This window comes from Oryzias latipes, chromosome 3, assembly GCF_053564925.1.
Source record: "Oryzias latipes strain Hd-rR chromosome 3, Olatipes_Hd-rR_3.1".
Classification (NCBI taxonomy): Eukaryota; Metazoa; Chordata; class Actinopteri; order Beloniformes; family Adrianichthyidae; genus Oryzias; species Oryzias latipes.
The window spans coordinates 3,612,576-3,634,967 of record NC_136239.1 but is presented as its reverse complement, the minus strand read 5'-3'; the positions used below and the strand labels follow the sequence as shown (position 1 = coordinate 3,634,967).

At 42.3% G+C, this 22,392-nt stretch overlaps 1 protein-coding gene and 1 long non-coding RNA gene across 2 annotated transcripts; one reads left to right on the top strand and one right to left on the bottom strand.

The window, feature by feature from the left end:
- Positions 1–124: 124 nt before the first annotated feature.
- On the top strand, positions 125–13,564 carry LOC144991122 (uncharacterized). Its single transcript, XM_078944954.1, has 13 exons — positions 125–477; positions 2,963–3,062; positions 3,199–3,302; positions 3,372–3,647; positions 3,759–3,852; positions 3,932–3,999; positions 4,106–4,324; positions 4,512–4,577; positions 4,656–4,778; positions 4,869–4,934; positions 5,053–5,133; positions 5,225–5,290; positions 5,481–13,564. The coding sequence occupies exons 2-13, from the start codon at positions 2,963–2,965 to the stop codon at positions 13,332–13,334; spliced, it is 9,117 nt and encodes a 3,038-aa protein (XP_078801080.1). The 5' UTR covers positions 125–477; the 3' UTR covers positions 13,335–13,564.
- Positions 13,565–20,827: 7,263 nt separating this feature from the next.
- LOC144991121 (uncharacterized) lies at positions 20,828–22,353 on the bottom strand. Its single transcript, XR_013655023.1, has 3 exons — positions 22,254–22,353; positions 21,612–21,721; positions 20,828–20,965 (listed from the first exon to the last, which is right to left on the bottom strand). It is a non-coding gene; the product is annotated as an uncharacterized LOC144991121 (long non-coding RNA).
- Between the last annotated feature and the right edge of the window lie 39 nt (positions 22,354–22,392).

Genomic DNA, 22,392 nt, shown 5'->3' with positions numbered 1-22,392 from the left:
ACAGATTCACTCTTTTTTTCTGCAAACAGTAAGTAATGCTGAGTCGGTTCTTAAAACGTTGTGAATAATAAAGTAATTATGATTTTGTAGTTGCAAAATTCCTACAAATGGTTTTGCCCGTTTTCTATCCAATCACGTAAAAAAATTGGGGTGTGGCTGTCTGTGATTGGTCCAAGGTGGTAGAAGCTTCTAGAACGGTGGAGAATTCGTCCCTTTTCACACGGGACTTCTGAGTGATCGGACGTGTCTGTCAGAGCTCTGTGAGAAAAGGTTTTCCTTGGTTTCTGTATCCAGAGGATCGGCTGATTTTCGCCAGAGAAGCATCTCTACTGCCTGTTACTTCGACCAAAAGAGGATTTAACTCCATCTTTCCCCCCCCAGAGTTTTTAATTCTCCACCCATCCCCCCGTTTTTTCTTCTCCTCTGTCTCTGTAGGACTCCATTTTGTTGCCCCGGCCCACTTTTTACGTCGAGAAGGTAAGCGTTTTATAAATATCTCAGACGTATTTGAGAGTAAAATGCTTGTGCTTTATATTTCTGCTGTTGTAAAAAAAGAGTATTGCATTTTAGTAGTCACTTTGTTTGCTGTGTGTCGAAGTTTAGCCGAACTTCAAAGCATTGCCGTTTTAAGCTAGCAAACTAACTAGCGTTAGCAAGCCAGAACATTGAAAGACGCAAATTTAAAAGTATTTGAGTAAAATGCTTGGTTTATTTTTCTGCTGTTGTGAAGATAAGTGTTGCATTTGTGTAATTTTATCAGTGATTTTGCCTCGTGTTGAAGTTAGCTTAACTTCAAAAGGATGACATTTTGAAGCTAGCTAGCTAGCGAGTTAGCTAGCTAGTCCAGACCCAAACTTGAAAGTATTTGAGAGTAAAATGCTTGATTTATTTTTCTGCTGTTGTGAACATAAGCGTTGCATTGTATGATTTTTATCAGCGACCTTGCCTCGTGTTGAAGTTATCTTAACATCAAGTGGACGTTTTTTTCTGAAGCAAGCTAGTTTGTGTTAGCTTTGTCAGTATGGAATTACCCAAAGCTAAAGTGTTGAGAGCAAAATGCTCGTGTTTCATATTTTTGCTGTTGTGAGTGTTGCATTTGTGTAATTTATTAGTGGCTTAGCTTCGACTTGGCTTTAGCTTTAACTTCAAAGTACAGTCGGTGTGTTTGATGTTGTCGGAATGGTGTGTGTGTGTGGGGGGGGGGGGTCGGTCGGTGTTCACTGATCTGTTCATGCGGTTTGCTGCTTTATTGCTGTGGCATTGTCTAATTTTATTGTGTTATTGCTTGGTAATTTTATATATATTTTACTGTTATTCAATTCATTGCTGATTGTATTGCTTTCATTCAGTTTAGAACTAAAAATGTCTTAAATTGCATCAAAAGTTGCATTTAAAAAAAAAATCTAACTGCACATGAAAAAATTCAGCTATGTTCTAAATCTTTTGTCAAAGAGGTAAAGCATTTAGAATAAATGTTCTTTTGTTAAGTCATTAAGAGTTTATTAAAACGTATGACATTTTTAAATTGGGGTATTTATTTTGTGTTTAAAATGTTCCAAGTTCACATGGATTTGTAAGATCATTACAAATAGAACCTGCTAGGATTTTTTTTTTTTTTTTTTTTTTGTTCATTTTACCTGAAATGTGACACACATTGGGTTACACTTGCATGTAGGTAGATGCTATTATGTATTAGTTACTGTCTTCGCAGTGACTGTTACTGTTGACTCCTGGATGTTGTGATTGATTCTATTTGGTAGATTTAATTTGAATTCTGTGATTTTTTTAGTGTGAATTTACCTATGGATGGTTTGGGCTTGCTGGTGCAGCTGGTTTCTTCTAAATGAAAGTACTGATCACTCATGGAGCTGCATGTTGTTTTGATGCAAGTTTGTGAGATTGTGTAACCTCAGCCAAATGATGAAGTTAAATTTAGTCAGATCTGTGGATTTATGGCTGAGGATCTCCTGAAACTGTAAAGTTTATCTGCTGACTTAAATGCGAAATTAAAGGCCTGTTTGTGATCTGTGTATCCTCTGGAGGAAAATATTGGTAAAAAGTTAGATTTTCTTTAAGATCTGTTTGTTAAAACAAAAAAGATTTAAAGCGCATTTATTTCATTCTGTAGAAGTGTTTTGGAAAAGATTAATAGAAGTAATGAATAAAGAACTGATGGCTCACCAAAATAGACTTCATATATGTAGCAGAAGAAGCCATTTTGAACTAGTAATGTTACTTTTCAAAGGGTATCTTATTAAAAACAGGTGTGCTTTTCTCCAAAGGGAAAAAACCTCTTGAAGAAAAGTTTTCTAGTATTTCAACATTTTTTTTAAATGAAATATTTCAGATAAAAATCTTAATTGTAATAAATGTAACTTGCAGCTGCACAGTCAGAAGTCAGACGTGTTTTTCTGCTGCAAACATTTTGAACATGCTGGTTGCTGCACTAAATCAGTTTTCCTGACATGAAAGAGACCTGTTAATGCACCTGGCTGATTTTTGTTTTTATTTTATTTTTTATTGTCGTTTTGGTCATTTCCTGCTGCTTGGCCAGATTTATCTTATTTCTGGGCTGACTGTCCATGTGAATTTTAGCATGTCCTGCTTCTGCTGCTGCAGTGGTCAGCAAAAAGTTATATTTTCTTTAAGATCTGTTTTTTAAATCAAAAAAGATATATAGCACACTGTTTCATTCTGTGTTTTGGAATAGATTAATAGAAATACTGAATAAAAGATTGACTGCTCACAAACAGTGGCAACTATTTTTGCTTGCTGTAAATCTTTTTCTAAAGTTTATTCTGAAAGTAACATACAATGCTTTTTAAATGTACTGCTATTATTTATATTGTCAAGGAAAATTAGTTTTAATGTATATTGGACAAAATGATCTTATATTATAAAAGTACTGGTTGTGCTAAAAGTGTTTTTTGTGTGTTTTTGTGTGTTTATGATCTTTGTGTAGATGCCACGGGGCAAGGACCACCGCAGAGCCCGTGCCAGGAACTTCGCGCCCATGGACCTGGGACCGACTGGCCATCCAAGCCAGAGTGCTCCGAGTTCACGTAAGTAACTGAGATTTTTTTCCTCTCTCCATTATTGAATCAGTTTTATTCTGCTCCCTAATCTTTTATGAATTGATGCATGTGTATGTGCTGTTGGCTAAAAAGAGAACACACCCTAACGTGTTGTATTTCCCAGGCTCCGGCACTGGGTTTAGGCACCCCGTGCGAAGATGGCCCGTGTCTTCTGCCACCGGGAAGAGCCACAAGTGCCTTGTGCCGCCAGAGTCTCCCGGGGAGAAGGTAACGTACCTGTGACTGACGGTTACCCAGTGTAAGTTATGGCTATGACAACAACTGCATGTGTTCCAGTTCGTCCTGGTGGTAGGAGACTCCCACCTTCGCGCCCTGGTGGACGGGATCGTCCGGATGCCTGGGGGTGGGGGCATGACCTTCGGGTTCATGTCCACCCCTGGCGCCAGTGCAGCCGAGCTGTACAAAGAGGTAAGGCACGCAAACATTCCACGTACCCCCGATCTTGTGTGTCTTCTCGCCCCCAGCAACAACCTGACGGCCAGCCGAACGCTCCCCGAGGCAGCTGTGGACTTCAGGCGGCTCCTGACTCTGCTCCAGTCCAAGTGGTCCAAGGTAAGTGTGTTTTAATCGTTGCACGTTGAAGAGAAGCAGAGGGGGATGCAGCAGCAGCAGAAAGTGTAATTACTGAAGCTGGTTTGTGTGTTTGTGGGATTGTTTTACCAGCTCTTCGTCCTGGACTTCCCGCCTCGCCTGACTGTGGCCCCGGACCTGCAGACGTTCCTCCGCCAGGACTTCAACCGAGTGGCGGCGCAGATGGGTATAACATCATGTCCTTGTTGGTTGTCATGTAGAGGATTGTCTGGGGGAACAGTTCACTAACTTTCATTCCTGTGCAGGCATTAAGTACCTGTCTGTTGCTGAGCACTTCAGCTTGGACCACTTGGCGCTGTGGGCCCGCGATGGGGTAGGTTGATGGTTCTGGTTGGTTTTGATGCAGACAGCTTTTCTCAGTACAATAAGTCTCAAATCAAATCTCGTGGGGTTTTCTTGTTTTTTTTTGTGTCTCTCAGGTCCACCTGAGTGACGATGGAGGGATGGTCCTTCTGGCTTCCCTGCTGTGGAACTACTCTGCTCTGCAGCTGGTGGAGCCAGAGGTCCAGGCGCCTCCTCCTGCGTCGCCCCGGCCTGCCGTGCGGCGAGTCACTCCTAAGGTGGTTGTGAGGGAGCACCCTGTGTCCCCTCCTCCAACCAACCCTTTTGAGTGGGCTTGCAAGGTAGGGAAGGCAAAGGTAAGCGTCAGCTCATTTCATACAAATGAAATGATTTTCCTGTTTTAAACTTGTACATGTGTTCAAGGTGAATCCAGCTTCCTGAAAGCCAGACCAGAAGTGGCGTGTGCAGAGCAGGTCTGTGGTCCATGGAAGAGGCTAGTTTAAGTGTCTAAATAGTTTTCTCTTTCTTTCTCACTCTCTACAGAAAGCCAGTCCTTCGGGTGCAGACCGCTCTCCTCTGGCATCCTGGCACGGGCGGGGATTGGAGCAGGTGAGTTGCAGGAAAAAGAAAACTGCAGTGTGTGTGTTGTGTCCACATGATAACATTTCTGTGTTTTCTATTCCACAGGCTGCTCCTCTCCCGGTGTCGCCCGTGCGCTTCAGCCCCGCTATTCTGGATCTGATGGACAAATTTTACCCGTCAGATCTGGACTGTGCTGGAGCTGCTGCGCCTGTTCCCGCTGGGAACAAGGTAACTGTTTTGTCTTGATGCTCAGAGTTCAGAATAGCTTTATAACTGCTCCTAAATACCTTTTTTCTGGTGTTTGTCATTATTCCTCAGACGTCTCGTGCTAGACGTCGCCGGAGGGCTGTGGCTGCATCCCAGAGGGCTGCCCCCAGGCCCCAGGTAAGAAGAGGACACATTTCAGTGTTATGTGTTGTAGAGGTCAAAATAGATTTTTATAGTGAGATGTTCTTTGTTAAACACATATAATGGTGTGTATTTTTGTGTTCTTTTCACTAAGGCGGAGGTCCCCGAGCACGTGGAGGTGAAACCCCGGCCTTCACCTGCCAGGCGTGCCAGGAAGGAGAGGGTTCCAGCCCAGGTATAATGACTTTGTAGTTTCATTTAGTCAGAATGCTTCAATGCTTTATGGCAAAAGTGCGACATTAAATACATTTCATGTTTGTATGCAGGACCGTGTGGGGGTGACACCTAGGTCTCCTACCAAGGACGTGACGGTGGAGCAGCCTGTGGACCAGGTGAGAGACTAAAAGAAAAAGGCTCAATATTGTCTTTAGGAGTGATGTTTTTATTTATTTAGTCATTAAAAGCTTGACATGTTTGTGTGCTCCTTTAGTAGCAGACATGATTCTTGGGCAAGTATGATCAAAATGCTTCCTAAGCCTTGTATCCTTTTTAAAGTAATGTCTTTTCTCCTTTTTTCTAAAGGACCAGCAGCAGCGTGGACAGCCTGCTGCAGGAGGTAAGAAGAGCAGCAAAGGTAAGAGCTGTTCTCCTTCCTGCATCTGCTGTGTGGTTCAGCCAAGTTCAGACCCTGTAATATTGTTTGGTTCCTCTCAAAACTTGAGTGAAGTGGGTCCTGCTCCTGCCATTTGTGACGTTGAGGTTGTGTCAGACTCTAGTTCAGTTGACATGGAGGTTGGTGTAACGTTTGGCTCCTCGGATGATGAGCTGGTAACCTCTGAGGTCCAGGAGCCTGGTCCTGTTCCTGCTGCTGGAACGTTAAAGTTCCCCAGCATCAGAGGATCGTTTCACCAGGGCAGTGAGCTGTTTGGAAGCAACAGTGGGCGGCAGTGCATGGCCATCTCTTTGGTGGCTGCTGCCAAGCACACTGTTAAAGGTGTTTTTCAGTGGGACAGTTGTGAGTTAGATTCTGTGCTGCTTGCTGGAGATCAGGTTTACTCGGACCTACAGAGACAGAACAAAATCACTGACTCTGCAGGTTTTCTGAGAGTGACTGATCTTCCAGGTCAAGTAGTGGTAGATGGGGTTGAACTGTCCTGTGATTTTGGGGAAATTGTTAGTGGGGATGCTAAAATCAATTCGGGTGAGTTTGTAGATGTGGGTGTGTTGGTTCCCCTGAGGGAGGGGTTAGCTAGGATGACGGCACAGTACAACACGTGTCTGCTGACACTGTGTGAGAACACGTGTGCCGTCATTGCTGAGAATGGACGCTGGGCTATTGTAGACTCCCATTCTCGCAGTCCTGAAGGGATGAGGGTCCCTGATGGATCCAGCGTAGTTCTGTTTTTTGACTCTGTGGGTGAAGTTCACGACTACCTGCAGAGGTCAGTCGAGGGCATTGTCCTCACAGAGTTTGAAATGGTTGGCGTTGTTTTTTCTGCTTCCAATACATTTGGTCCTTTCTTAGGAAGTCCTGCAGATAGTAACTCCCTGAACCTCTGCAAAGAGAGCCTCTTCCATGACACTTCATTAGATGTCACTGTAGAACCTAAAAAGACAGCAACAAAACGAAAAATGGATTCAAAAATTGATATTGCAGACCCTTCAGTCGAAAACCTGAAGAAAGTCAAATTACATGATGTTGCTGTGGAGGATCAGGATGTAATTTTTAGTGAGCCTGAGCAGGAAATTTTCTATTTTAACCCTTTAAATCGGCATGTCTGCCAGGCTCTGTGCTCAATGTTAAATATTGAGTTCCAAAATTTTAATGCCCCACCTGCTCCTCCCATTAGTTTGTTAGGGCCCCCCTGTACCAACGAAAAAATCATTGGAGATGGAAATTGTTACTTTAGGGCCATCTCTCAGGCTGTAAGCGGATCCCAAAACAGCCACAGAAAAATTCGGCTAGCCGTTGTAAAACAATTGGAAACGAACCCCGATCGGTATAGCTGGGTAATTGGGCGGGAGTACTCATCTGTGGCTGAGTACATAACCAAATCTAGGATGCGTTTTGTTAGTATTTGGGCAACAGACATAGAAATTCAAGCCACAGCGGATTTATTAGGAGTAAATGTTTTTGTATTGTTTGATGGCAGGTGGCTTCGGCACCAGAGCAGCGGTCAACAATTATCAGAAAATGCTATTTATATAGAAAATTGTGGTGGAACACATTTTGAGACTGTTGTGTGTGTTAAAGATCCACAACAGGACCGCTGTGCTGGCTGTTGTCCCTCTGCCAACAAACAACCAAAAACATATTACATGCGTTCAAATGAAAAAGATGACATTAGGTCAACAAACAAAATGAGTAGTTTAATTGATGATCAGAGTGGACGTGGAAAGCTATCTTCCAAATACGTTTTAAATCAAAAGAGGCTGCAAATGGCCAAAAACTATAAAGGAAAAATTTCCAGAGAAAATAAGAGGCAGAGATTAAAGCACTCAATGCAAAGTAAATATTTACTAAATGCAAGTTACAGACAAAAAGTAAAATTAAGTAATAGGAGACGACAAAAACTACAATACATGGAAAATGAAGATTTTAGAGAATTGGCAAAGATAAAAGCGAAAACAAAATATTCTGATGTAATGGAGAAAATTAAAATGAACAGAAAAATAAAATATCGAGATGATGAAATATTAAGAAAGATTAAGAAAGATCTTAGCATAAACAAATATAGGAAAGATGCCACTCACCGGAATACACTGATCGCGCATGGCAAAGAAAAATACAGGAAAGATGCTTCATACAGGAACGCACTGATCGCGCTTGGCAAAGAAAAATACAGGAAAGATGCTTCATACAGGAACACACTGATCGCGCTTGGCAAAGAAAAATACAGGAAAGATGCTTCATACAGAAACGCACTGATCGTGCTTGGCAAAGAAAAATACAGGAAAGATGCTTCATACAGGAACACACTGATCACGCTTAGCAAAGAAAAATACAGGAAAGATGCTTCATACAGGAACACACTGATCACTCTTGGCAAGGAAAAATACAGGAGTGATAAATCGCGCAAAATTAGTGTAAAAGCTTCTAACAAAAAGAGGTATAGGGAAAATTCTACATTCAGAAAGAGTGTTATAAGTAATGTGCAGCAGAAGAGGCAGTTGAATAAACAGAAAGCGGAGAGTTTCCAGGAAGTCATGCAGGACTTCCTAAAAAAGGTGGAAAGAGGTCCAGAGTTTGTTTGCTGTGTGTGCAACAGACTTCTGTTTCATCACCAGGTTTTGCTGTGCGTCAGGGAGACGTACAGCAAATCTGTGAAGATGGCAGAGATTGCAGATGTGTGCATTAGTGAGGACTATCTGCACCGCTGCAACATGGACTGTGAGAGCCCATGTTTGTTTTTAGGGACGGCGAGGAGCGCTCTGTGGATTTGCCACTGCTGCGACTCCAAGTTAAAAAGAGGTCTGACCCCGCCTGAGTGGGTCGGAAACAACTTGGAGGTGTGTCCTGTCCCACCTGAGTTGGCTTGTTTAAATAGTTTAGAGCAGCATCTGATTGCACTGCATATACCATTCATGAAGATGCTTGCTCTGCCTAAAGGTGGGCAGAATGGTGTTCACGGCCCAATCACGTGTGTTCCTGCAAACTTGGTGCAAACGACCAATGTGCTGCCTCGGTCTGACATGGAAGGGTCTCTGCTGCGCGTCAAATTAAAGCGTAAACTGACTTACAAAGGTCATTATGAGTATCAGTTTGTGGATACCATGCACATTAGGCGAGCCTTGCAATATTTGAAACGCAACAATAAGTATTACAAAGACATAGAGTTTAATGAAGCTTGGCTCAATGACTTTTGTAAAGAAGAATTGGAAGAAGAAAATCGCAACGAACCAGAAAATCAGGCGGACAAAAAAGATGAAAAACAGGATGAGGCTGATGATGGAGAAGATGAGCTTCTCCATGACAGACAGAATCACTGCATGTTCCAAGATTCTGCTCTGTTCCCAGTGGACATTGGCCAAGAAGTCCTGGATCAGTATTTTGAGGATATTTTGAATTTGGCCCCGGCGGAAGGAAATAATCCGGTCCGACTATTAACTAATCGTGAAAATGAAGCTAAATGTTTTCCTGTCATCTTTCCCGATGGTAAAAACGTTTACCATGAAAACAGAAGGTTCAAATTGACTCTCTCGCGTTACTTTAACAACAGGATCCTCCATGCTGACGGTAGGTTTGCACAGAACGTCGAGTACATCTTCTTTGCACAGTACATGTCGGAGGTGGAGAAGGTTGTTTCTAGTGTATCTGTGGCTCTCAGAAAAGAAAAATCAGGAAGTGCATCTGAAGGTGTAAGTGCCGATGCACATTCTGAGAAAACCCTGAAGAAGCTGCTGGAAGCAGATCAGGGCTTTTGTTTCCTCCGGCCTATTCGAGGCACTCCGGCATTCTGGCAGGCAACACAGAAGGACCTGTTGGCCTGTGTTCGTCAGCTGGGTATTCCAACGTGGTTCTGTTCGTTCTCTGCAGCCGACATGCGTTGGAAAAATCTCCTCGACACTGTGTTAAGACAGGAGGGGAGAACCCAGACAGCTGACCAGTTGGATTGGGCTGAAAGATGTGAATTGTTGCGCAGGAACAGTGTCACAGCGGCACGCATGTTTGACTTCCGCTGGCACTGTTTCCTGAGGGTGGTCCTGATGTCTCCGGCTAATCCTATAGGGAAAATTGTGGATTTCTTCTATAGGATTGAGTTCCAGCAGCGTGGGTCCCCTCACGTGCATGTTTTGTTTTGGATTGAGGGGGCTCCACGGATAGGGAAAGAGTCGGAAGAGGAGGTTGCAGAGTTCATTGATAGATACGTCACCTGCGAGATTCCTCAGGATGAAGTGCTGAAGGAAATTGTTTTGGCTGTCCAGCAGCACTCCAGGAACCACACAAAGTCATGTAAGAAGGGCGGGACCAAATGTCGCTTCAACTTTCCAAAAACAGCATCCGGCCGCACATTTGTTATCGAACATGAAAAGATTGTGAAATGCCCCAAATGTACCGACCCGAACATTAAAGCCGGCGAAGTATCCAAATTAGAATGCATCTGCTGGAAGATTGACATGAAGAAGCAGATTGCTGCGGAGGCATTTGACTTTTTGACTGAAATTAACCGCGTTGTTAATGACGACAAATCAGAATTCGAAACCCTGGAGCAGATCTTTGAGTATTTCCAAATTGACCAGGAAATATACGAGAAACTGTTCAGGGCCTGCCATCGGAGAAGCCAGGTCGTCCTAAAAAGAAACAAAAATGAAATCTGGATCAACCCCTACAACAAGTCCCTGTTAAAATGTTGGAATGCAAACATGGACATTCAGTACATCGTTGATGCGTTCGCTTGCGTTGTATACATCATCTCGTACATTTCAAAAGAAGAGCGCGAAATTGGCCTGTTGTTGCGAAACACCCAAAAAGAAGCGGAAAAGGGAAACACCAGTGCAAAAGAGACACTGAAGAAATTAGGCACAGTGTATTTACATAATCGGCATGTGTCGGCTCAAGAAGCAGTGTATAGATTGGCTAATATGCACCTAAAAGAATGCTCCAGAAAAGTTGTGTTCATTCCAACCGGGGACAACATCATTAGGATGAGCAAACCGCTTGCTGTTCTGCAGCAGCAAGATGAGTCCGGGTCCCAGTGGATGCTAAACATCGTGGACCGGTACAAAAATAGGCCACACGATCAGGAATTTGACGACCTGTGCATCGCTACTTTCGCGTCCGAATATCGGCTATTGTCAAAAAACGAAAGCTCTAAAAATGCGATAGAGCTGCAAAATAATTGTGGTGTGGTCGTAAAACGCACACGCACCAAACCTGCAGTTGTCCGTTATGCGCGCTTCTCCGAGCACAAAAATCCGGAGCGGTTTCATTTGAGTATTCTCCAATTATTCCTCCCGTATCGCACGGACGACGACCTGAAACCGCAGGATTACAAATTCTATGAGGATTATTATAAGAATGGTACAGTGCGTCTTCGTAGCGGTGAACACACTGTTGAAAGTGTTGTCGATCGGAACCGGGAGAAGTTCGAGCTTGAGGCTGATGCGTTAGAGCTGGCCCAGGCTGAGCTGACGGATGCAGAGTTTTTGGAGGCTGCATGGGACATTTTGGTCCCCGGGGCCCAGTTGGAGCAGCGGGAGAGTGAGATGGAGCAGCGAGAGCAGCTGGTAGAGAGAGGGACAGAGGGGGAACATCAGGAGGACATTCCAGATCTGGATGTCCTCCGTGGAGAAGCTGCTCGACTGGAGAAGAGTCCCGGTCTCAGTAGGGAGGAGGGGCTGTTGCTCATCAGCTCTCTGAATGAGCTGCAGCTCTCCACCTTCCTCCATGTCAGAGAGTGGTGTTTACAGAAGGTCTCAGGTCAGAACCCAGATCCTCTGCACATGTTTGTTACAGGCGGTGCAGGGACTGGAAAGAGCCACCTGATCAGAGCGATCCAGTACGAGGCTACGAGGTTGCTGTCACCTCTGTGTCTCCAGCCGGACGCCGTGTCGGTTCTGCTGACCGCCCCCACAGGGATTGCTGCCTACAGTCTGAAGGCAGCAACCATTCACACTACATTTGGAATCGGTACAGAAATCCGTCTGCCGTACTCTCCTTTGGGCGAGGAGAAACTTAATTCTATGCGCGTTAAGTACCACGATTTGCAGATTTTGATCATTGATGAGATTTCCATGGTGGACCACAGACTATTGACCTACATCCACGGCAGACTGCGACAAATTAAACAAACAGGTGACTTTTCCCCATTTGGAAAAGTGTCGATTATCGCTGTTGGAGATTTCTATCAGTTGCCTCCTGTTAAAGGGACACCACTTTATGCAGACAAATCTGACGTAAATTTGTGGTCCATGTGCTTCAAAGTGGTTGAACTGACAGAGATCGTCCGACAGAAAGACCAAGCATTTGCACAGATGTTAAACAGGCTTAGGACGCGTACAAAAGACACCAAATTGTTGCCCAGTGACGTGCAAATGCTGAAGCAGTGTGAAACGGGCGAGGACAGCACGGCTTTGCACATTTTCCCCACCAATGCCCAAGTGTTTCAACACAACTTGGAGCAGCTCAAAATTACTTGTGAAGATTACTCTGAAATTGTTGCAGAAGACTTTATCCCGAGTAAAGAGACGGGTAAACTGCAACTGATGAGTGGGCATCACAAAAAAGTGAAGAACAGCTGTTTGGAAGAGAGGCTGTTATTGGGAGTCAACGCTCGAGTGATGCTATGCAAAAATTTAGACATCACAGATGGATTGGTAAATGGGGCATGCGGCATAGTCACCCACATTGAATCCTACACAGAGGGGGGGTTTCCAAAATATGTTTATGTCAAATTTGACGACGAGGAAATTGGGAAAATAGCTCGGAGAAGGTGTGGCAAAGCCGACTTGCCTGGTTCCACTGCTATAGGGCCCGAGGAAGAGCGGGTGAGCCAAAAGGGGGGGATGAGGAGACAGTTCCCACTCAAGCTGGCATGGGCTTGTACCGTCCACAAGGTACAAGGCCTGACCGTGGACAAAGCTGTGGTCTCCTTTAACAAGATCTTTGCTGCTGGACAGGTGTATGTTGCTGTGAGTCGGGTCAGGACCATCGAGGGGTTAATCATTCGGGATTTTAAGGAAAAGGCGATTTACTGCAATAAACATGCGAAGGCTGCTCTGGAGAAGATGCCCCCCCTCCTGAGTGATGAAAGAAGATGCGACCCATCTTCTTTCAGAGTTTTTCTGCTAAATGTTCAGGGATTATGCAGACATGTCTCCTATCTGGCCCACTGTACACAGCAGCTGCAGCCTAACTGCATTGCTGTGACAGAGACATGGCTGACCCCTAGCTCTGCCTTAGAAGCTGTCCAAATGGACGGCTTCAGTTTCCACAGCCGTCCGAGAGGGCTTTCCTACAGTGGAACCAACCCAGCATTAGTTGGCCTGAAGAGCCAGCAACATGGTGGCGTTGGGATCTACTGTACGGACGGAGGAGACTACCAAATTCTGGAGAAGCCAGACCTTAATTTGGAGTGTGTTGTTTACAGGAGTCTGGCTCTAAATTTAGTTTTAGCTGTAGTGTATCGGCCCCCCTCCTATCCTGTAGTGCTGTTTAGATCCCACCTACAGGATTTAGTACTTTGGTTGGAAGGTCAAAGTGAATCAGTAGTGATGGGAGATTTTAATGAAGACATCCTGAAGTCCTCTTCCATTTTTAATCTGATGACGGACAGAGGCTTCAGGCAGCATGTCACTTCTCCCACAACAGAGAGGGGGGAAACCATCATAGATCATGTCTATGTCAAAACTTCTAAATTCACTGTCAAGGCCGTGGTCAGTCAAATTTACTTCAGTGACCACGAGGGGATCCTCTGTTCATTTAGTGCAGCCTAGAGGGGGGAGTTTTCTGCTGGAGACAGCCTGGTGGTTATTGTAGGGTGGGGAATTGTCGTTGGATTTGGTCGAAATTTTGGAGGGAAGGGGGTCTAGACCTATTGTAGTAAATTGTCTGGTAAACAGTTTTTATAGCTTTCTTTGATATTAAATGGCATATGTATTTTAAAAGGTAAGTTCTTCATTTTTTTGTTCTCTTTTAATGCATGTGTTCATGTTCATTTTTAAAATGCTCGGTTTCTTTTACTGTGTTTCAACAAGCATGTGACACAAAAACACGTTATTTCTAATAGCTTTTCAAAGCAATTAGATTAACTTTCACTTCTAGTGTATTTAATCATTTGAAGTCTCATGCTGGTTGGAATACAGGTTTTGCTTCCATGTTCAGTCAAAAAAGCAAAAGGCACTGGTAGTTGGTACTCTGGCTTCAGCCAGATGGGGTTCAACTCCCTGCAGTGTCCTTGAAAATTCTTTGACTTTGACATGAAACATCAGTAAGTATACTTCCTAAATAGAATAATTTAAAGTTTTAAAGGTTATTACATGTTGATAAAGAATTGTTTAGGGTTTGATGAACAGAGCAATATCAAATTTATATCATGTAAATGTCTTATTTTCTACTCCATTGTTTTTTTATTATGATTGTACCAAGATGACACTTTCTCCCTAAGTTTCAGATATGAGGAGGCAGCTGCTGTTCCTGGAATTGCAAGGATTGTGCTCCAGTTAAACAATGCTTTAACCCAGGGTCACCAGTCCTTTTTGAAATTTGAGAGCTACTTAGCAAAGTCATATGAAGGGCTACAAATTTGAATGACAAGTTTGATGATGTCAAAGTGAAGTTTTCGGTCTTGCAGCACGTTTATAAATTATGCAATAAAGAAAAATCAACTTGTATATGTTTAACTCTTGTCATTTTGAAGTAATGACCAAATGTGCAGCGCTTTTAACTAAATTAGAAGTGCTACATGTCATGGACATACTTTTAAATTGAACACATTTATTCTATATTTTATTTCCACTTTGCCATGTCACTGCCATGTTTCACTGACAACTTCTGGGATCAACAAGGCACCTTAAGTTTAGTGCAGCGTGGTAGGCTTTGAGCTAGAGGTCATTCTGCAATGTTATGATTTCAATCTCCACATGTCTAGCATCCAAGTTCCCAGTATTCGCTGGGATTTGGGACCAGAGGCTCCCGCCAATACGCTGAGTCTGCCAGTATGGAAAATCATCCACTGCCCCCGCGGCTGAAGAATATCCCGTCACCGATCTTTACTCATCAAAAAGCCTTCTGAAAGATTTCTGATGCTTTGTAAAAACATTTCATAAAATGTATTAAATGTAAAGAACATTTTATTGCTTGCCATCAAGAGTTTTATTTATTTATTCAGAAAAATTGACTGAACCGTAGTAGGAGTGTCTCTCTGTCACTTTGTGCCTTAAACCCAGGAGCCCAAGTGTCGGTTTTCTTTTTTTAAGAACCAGAGATGCTGCATGACAATTTAATCATCGGGCACGGCGCCGCAGTCAAGCAGCGGGAGCGTGTTGTGACGTCGCTTCTTCCAGAGGCTGGTTTAATACATAATTCATTCAGTCAGATGATGTTGCAAGTCGTAAAAGTGCTAATATTGTGATCAGCATCATCAACTTTCTCTCAAAAATACATTGCTCAAAATTATAATTATGCTAGCTATGCTTATGTCTAAAGGTGCTAGCATTACGATCAGCATAATCATCTGACTCAGAAAGACACTGCTCAAAATGCTAATCATGCTAACTATGCTGGCTATGCTAATGTGACTACAAGTGCTAGCATTACGATCAGGATTATTAACTCAGAAAAATACATAACCAAAAATGCTAATTATGCTAACTATGCTAGCTATGCTAATGTGGCTAAAAGTCCTAGCAAAAGTGGTAGCATAATAAACTGACTCAGAAAAACACATTACCTAAAATGCTAATTATGCTAACTATGCTAGCTATGCTTATATGGCTAAAAGTGCTAGCATAGCGATCAGCATTATCAACTGACTCAGAAAAACACATTACCTAAAATGCTAATTATGCTAACTATGCTAGCTATGCTAATGTGGCTAAAAGTGTTAACATAGCGATCAGCATCATCAACTGACTCAGAAAAACACATTATATAAAATGCTAATTATGCTAACTATGCTAGTTATGCTAACATAGCTAAAAGTGCTAGCATAGCGATCAGCATCATCAACTGACTCAGAAAATCACATTCCTCCATTGGTGAGAGCTATATGTCATAAGTTGATAAAAAAAAACACTTTTTCCAAAATGGCGACTTATCTGTTGATTTTATCTCCATAGCAACCATTTTATGTTTTGGTCCTCTCTGGAGGACGAACAGATTGACGTCAGTTTCGGACAAATCGGTAAAAGTAAACTTTTTGTTGTCCTTAGCAACAGTGGTTTTATGCTAACCACGCCCACATTCCTTATATGTCCATATCCAGTGTTTTTCAATGTATTCTGTTTCAGGCATGAATGCATGCATTCAATTTTCACTGTATTGTATTGAAATGCATGGGAGTTATAACAGTGCGCCACTTTGCTAGCTTGCCACGCGCACGCCGTTTAAAATCTACAACTTCTAATTCCAACATTTTTTCCACAGTAGCTTGCCATTGATGCCCAAAAGGTTTCGAGACAATCGATGAAAATTCCAACGACAAGTTTACGTTTGAATCCGGTGGTAAAGGTGTTTTTTATAGAAAATTCAAGATGGCCGCCTTTTCCCGAGGTCAAAGGTCGACGAAACTCCAGAGGTGATTGTAGACTTACGCTAGGGACATGCGCGTCAAATTTCGTGAAAATCGCTCGAAAAAAAGTTCATTTTTCCATATTGTGTAAAAACGCGAAAAACTCAAAATGGCAGATTTTGGCACAAAATGGCCGCCAAACCGTAGATCGTGTCGCCATCACGTAATGATTTCAAAACGTCCTTTGGATATACCCGACAAAGTTATCTGGGTTTCGTTAGCCGATTCTTAAAAAAAAAATCCGAATTTTTTTTTTTTGCCAAGTCAGCACTTTTTTTTGCGATCGTTTTTTGTTTACCACGGCCACATTCCTTTATCGATTTTGTCGTATGTGACATTGTTTTGTTCAGTGTGGGCCAGGGTATCGCATATTTCAGTTTCAGGCTATTCCGATAAAATATGTGCGAGCTAACTAAAATGGCGACGGTTGCGAATTATCCACGTGCACGCGTTTCAAATTCTACAACTTCTAATTCCAACATTTTGTCCACAGTAGCTTGCCATTGATGCCCGTGAAGTTTCAAAAAGATCGATAAAAATCCCTAGGACGAGTTTTCGTTTGTATCCGTTACTAAAGGTGCTTTTTTATGAAAATTCAAGATGGCCGCCCCTTCCCAAGGTCAAAGGTAAACAAAACTTCTTTGGTAGTTGTAGAATCGTGTTTTTGGCATGTGTGTGCAATTTCGTGAAAATCGCTTGAACAAAAGTGTCGTTTTCCCATATTGTGAAAAAACCCGAAAATCGCCATTTCTCTGATTTCGCCACAAAATGGCCGCCAAGCCGTAAGTCGTGTGGCCATCCCATAATAATTTCATAACTTCTTTGGGATATCTCCAACATGCGTGTTTTGGTTTCGTTGCTCTAATTTGAAATATTTTTTTTTGGCCCCATAAGCAATTTTCGGCCCATTCATTTTTTTGACGGGATCGCTCGCTGTGATGTCATCGACTTCGGGGGGGTGGCATTCTCTTTGCCGAAAATTCATTTTCAATTTATTCTAGGTGTGTGCCAATTTTGGTGAGTTTTCGGGTATGTGGCGGGGGTCAAATTTTCGCTCAAAGTGGAAGAAAGAAAGAAGAAGAATAAAAAAAAAAAAAATAATAATGAAACGAAGCAGAAACAATATAGAAGTTTTTGCGGTTAGGATTTCCTATGTATTTCAATGCGGCCTGTCTTTTACTATAGGCCGGGCATGTCTTTTTGGCTTTAAACCCGTCTTTTGAGGGCTTTTTGGGGCTTTTTTGGGTTTTTGTCGTCATATTTGCGACTACAATTTTGACGTTTGTGCGTTGGTGTTGTGCGTGTGTGTGTCTATTTTTGTTGCGTTACACAATTGTCGTCTCGTTGTGTGCTTTGGGCGACTTTTGACCCCATTTTTTGGCGTTTTGACGCGTTTTTTTGACGTTTTGGACTTTTTGAGTGTTCGACCCTCGTAGCAGTTACAATATGGTCCTTGCAGTCTATGACTGCTGCGGGCCATAATTAAAGCCGCAAGCGGCGTTGTATGGCCCGCAGACGCAACCCGCCTCCACGCCCAACTCTACGCACCACCGCTGACCTCACCGCCCTCACAGCCCGCAAATTAAAAGCTAGTCAAGGCTGGATTTGCTAATTATGCTAACAATGCTAACTATGCTAATGTGGCTAAAAGTGCTAGCATTGCGATCAGCATCATCAACTGACTCAGAAAAACACATTATCTAAAATGCTAATTATGCTAACTATGCTAGCTACGCTAATGTGGCTAAAAGTGCTAGCATAGCGATCAGCATCATCAACTGACTCAGAAAAACACATTACCTAAAATGCTAATTATGCTAACTATGCTAGCTATGCTAATGTGGCTAAAAGTGCTAGCATAGCGATCAGCATCATCAACTGACTCAGAAAAACACATTACCTAAAATGCTAATTATGCTAACTATGCTAGCTATGCTAATGTGGCTAAAAGTGCTAGCATAGCGATCAGCATCATCAACTGACTCAGAAAAACACATTACCTAAAATGCTAATTATGCTAACTATGCTAGCTATGCTAATGTGGCTAAAATTGCTAGCATAGCGATAAGCATCATTTACTGACTCAGAAAAACATATTCCTCCATTGGTGAAAGCTATATGTCATAAGTTGATAAAAAAACGACTTTTTCCAAAATGGCGGCTTTTCTGTTTATTTTATCTCCATAGCAACCATTTTATGTTTTGGTCCACTTCAGAAGACGAACAGATTGACGTCAATTTCGGATAAATCGGTAAAAGTAAACTTTTTGTCGTCCTTAGCAACAGTGGTTTTATGCTAACCACGCCCACATTCCTTATATGTCCATGTCCAGTCTTTTTCAATGTATTCTGTTTCAGGCATGAATGCATGCATTCAATTTTCACTGTATTGTATTGAAATGCATGGGAGTTATAACAGTGCGCCACTTTGCTAGCTTGCCACGCACACGCCGCTCAAAATCTACAACTTCTACTTCCAACATTTTTTCCACAGTAGCTTGCCATTGATGCCCAAAAAGTTTCGAGACAATCGATGAAAATTCCAACGACAAGTTTACGTTTGAATCTGGTGGTAAAGGTGTTTTTTATAGAAAATTCAAGATGGCCGCCTTTTCCCGAGGTCAAAGGTCGACGAAACTCCAAAGGTGATTGTAGACTTACGCTAGGGACATGCGAGTCAAATTTCGTGAAAATCGCTCGAAAAAAAGTTCATTTTTCCATATTGTGTAAAAACGCGAAAAACGCAAAATGGCAGATTTTGGCAAAAAATGGCCGCCAAACCGTAGGTCAAGTCGCCATCACGTAATGATTTCAAAACTTTCTTTGGATATACCCGACAAAGTTATCTGAGTTTCGTTAGCCGATTCTTAAAAATAAAATCCAAAAAAATTTTTTTTTGCTGAGTCAGCACTTTTTTTTGCGACGGTTTTTTGTTTACCACGGCCACATTCCTTTATGGATTTTGTCGTATGTGACATCGTTTTGTTCAGTGTGGGACAGGGTATCGCATATTTCAGTTTCAGGCTATTCCGACAAAATATGTGCGAGCTAGCTAAAATGGCGATGGTTGCGAATTCTTCACGGGCACGCGTTTCAAATTCTACAACTTCTAATTCCAACATTTTGTCCACAGTAGCTTGCCATTGATGCCCGAGAAGTTTCAAAAAGATCGATAAAAATCCCTAGGACGAGTTTTCGTTTGTATCCGTCAATAAAGGTGCTTTTTTATGAAAATTCAAGATGGCCGCCCCTTGCCAAGGTCAAAGGTCAACAAAACTTCTTTGGTAGTTGTAGAATCGTGTTTGTGGCATGTGTATGAAATTTCGTGAAAATCGCTTGAACAAAAGTGTAGTTTTCCCATATTGTCAAAAAACACGAAAATCGCCATTTCTCTGAGTTCGCCACAAAATGGCCGCCAAGCCGTAGGTTGTGTGGCCATCCCATAATGATTTTATAACTTCTTTGGGATATCTCCAACACGTGTTTTTTGGTTTCGTTGTTCTAATTTGAAATATTTTTTTTTGGCCCCATAAGCGATTTTCGGCCCATTCATTTTTTTTACGGGAACGCTCGCCGTGATGTCATCAACTTCGGGGGGGTGACGTTTTCTTTGCCGAAAATTCATTTCACATTTATCCTAGGTGTGTGCCAATTTTGGTGAGTTTTCGGGTATGTGGCGGGGGTCAAATTTTCGCTCAAACTGTCCGTTAGAAACCAGAAGAATAATAATAATAATAATAAAAAAACTTTTTATTATTATTATTCTTCTGGTTTCTAACGGACAGTTTGAGCGAAAATTTGACCCCCGCCACATACCCGAAAACTCACCAAAACTCACCAAAAGCAAGCGGCGTTGTATGGCCCGCAGGCGCTACCCGCCCCTTCCCTCGCTGCCCACCTCTACACACCATTCGCTCCCGGCCCCCGCTTCTACGTCCCACCCGCCCTCGCTTCCCACGTCTACGCACCCCCCCCTCTTTCCCCACCTCTACACCCCACCCGCCCCTGCTGCCCTGGTGTAGGCACCACCAGTGCTCTCACCACCCTCAATTAACCAGACCCCACTTGCTAAGCAGCCACTTCATACCCCTGACCCCCCCTTCTCTTCCTGTAAGTCTAATTGCATGTGCATGTGATATAAGTGATGTCCAGGATGTTGCCTTAGTCCAACAGTAGCCAGACTGTTGCAGCTCTGTGTCCCCACATAGGATCAAACTGGTGAAGAAAATGGATGGCTGGATAGAAACTTGACTTTCTAGGTTAAACATCCTCAGCAGGTCACATTTTTCTTGTGTTGTTGCCTCTTTTGACTGTAAACGTGGTAACTCCTTAGTATTAAAGTATGAAGTGTTTGTTTGAATTTATGAACCCATTTTTCATTATGTGTTGCTGTCCAACAGTGAAAGTTTTCACATATTTGACAAGAATGTGTCTTTGAGTCATAGCTTTTAAAATGAAGGACCAGAACTTGAGTGAAGAGATGAATGCATGAATCTTCCATTCAGATAACAGTTCATTTGACTATGGCTCATAAGAATCAATGTTATTTTAGGTATAATGCTAATGTGTGAAAACAGACATGAAAAACACCCGTTCATTTCTCCAGTGTTAAGAGACTTTTATTTCTGCAACTCAGTTATTTACAAGATTTTTACTTTCATGACTGACACAATCTGAAACCACTATGAACAAAAAAGCCTTGTAAACACAAACATCAGTGTAAATGTATGTGTGTGTGTGATTTTGAGGATGTGCAGACTTCTGTCTTGCTGGTCCTTGGAGGAGCATGAAGAGTCCATCAGCGTCTTCATCACTGCAGCTTCTGCTTTCCATCACCTGATGTAGAAAAGAGAACTCCCTTTAGAACAGAGCAGGAATTTTATCTGTTCAATGAGTTCACATCAGGGTTCCTGGAAGTTTCTTCTAGTTCAATTGAAGACTTTTTGAGACCTTTTTAGAAAATTCAGACCAATGTCTCAGCCTGTTTCCCAGGACCTCTGACAAAGAAAAGAAAATCCTGCAATGTCCCATCAATCAATTCTTCAACAAAACCACAGCACTTGTGAAAGAGGAACAAAATCCACTTGGGTGGTCAACAGCGTGTTTGTTGTCCAGCCAGGGGTCTAACCTGGGTACCACCTCCATGTTGTATGATGTCATCACGACCAGCTCATATCACTGTCGTCATTTCTTCATGTCAGGTGGGTTTGAGACATTCTTGAGATTTATTTTTTAAATGACTTTTTCCCTTTTCCTGGCAAGAGCTGTAATACACAGAACTTCCAGGCTCAGCCATCACATTTTCAGACTTTTGAAGGCTTTTTCAGGTATAATGTCCACATTCCTAAATGTAATGTTTTTGAGACGTTTAAGGAGCCCACAGGAACCCTGTTACACACTTACATTCACACATAACACAACCATGCTGAAAGACTGCACTGCATGACTTTGGAGTGACCTGGGTCAGTAGTGCACAACTCACTGCTGTCCCAGTGTCACTGACACATGACTATTCACAGGTAAAGGCCTGGGCTGAGGTCCGTGTGCTGCTGGGTATAGGAGGGATCCATGTTCATTGTTAGATGGACAGATCTGAAGAAAAAGAATGGATAGAAATGACATTCACGTCCCACCACAATATTTCTGTGATAACAATGGCAATTCCTAAAGAAAATACACAAGTGTTGAACCATTACACTAGTGAAGGAGATATTGTTTGATTTGAGAATTGTGTATTGGGAGTGAATAAAATGTTAGTAATATTTGGGAACAATGACTCTAAACTGTCCTGAAATCTGTACTAAATGACAAAAAACAGCAGTTTCAGCATGAAATCGGTTTCTGCTTTTAACATTCTGCAACATTAGATATTTGTTTACAGACTCTATGTTAATAAAGTTAACATTTATGTTGATATCACAAAGATTTACATATTTATTCGTTCATTAGTTAAATAGAAATCTTTTCTCTCTGAGTGTAGTACATTTTATTGTCCACTAGATGTGCACACAAAGCTCAGACATTTTAATAATTGTTCATTGTCTTTGTTAGGACTGTAGATCGTCATACTAGTGTTAAAAATATACAATAATCATGCACATATTTTATTCTTCATAAAACTTACCTTGGATTGGACATTTCTTTCCAAGAATATTGACCTAATCAACCGTGTGTGACGTCACAGGATGTTGTGTGTTACACCTAAACATTTCCTACGAGAGACTAACAGAGGTTCCTATTAGAATATTAAAAAAATTCAGACA

Excerpts from the sequence above, each read along its gene's own strand:
- LOC144991122 (XM_078944954.1), top strand. The coding sequence starts at position 2,963 with ATGCCACGGGGCAAGGACCACCGCAGAGCCCGTGCCAGGAACTTCGCG. Across the intron at positions 4,578-4,655 it reads ACGGGCGGGGATTGGAGCAG|GCTGCTCCTCTCCCGGTGTC; the intron begins GTGAGTTGCAGG and ends TCTATTCCACAG. Across the intron at positions 4,779-4,868 it reads CTGTTCCCGCTGGGAACAAG|ACGTCTCGTGCTAGACGTCG; the intron begins GTAACTGTTTTG and ends ATTATTCCTCAG.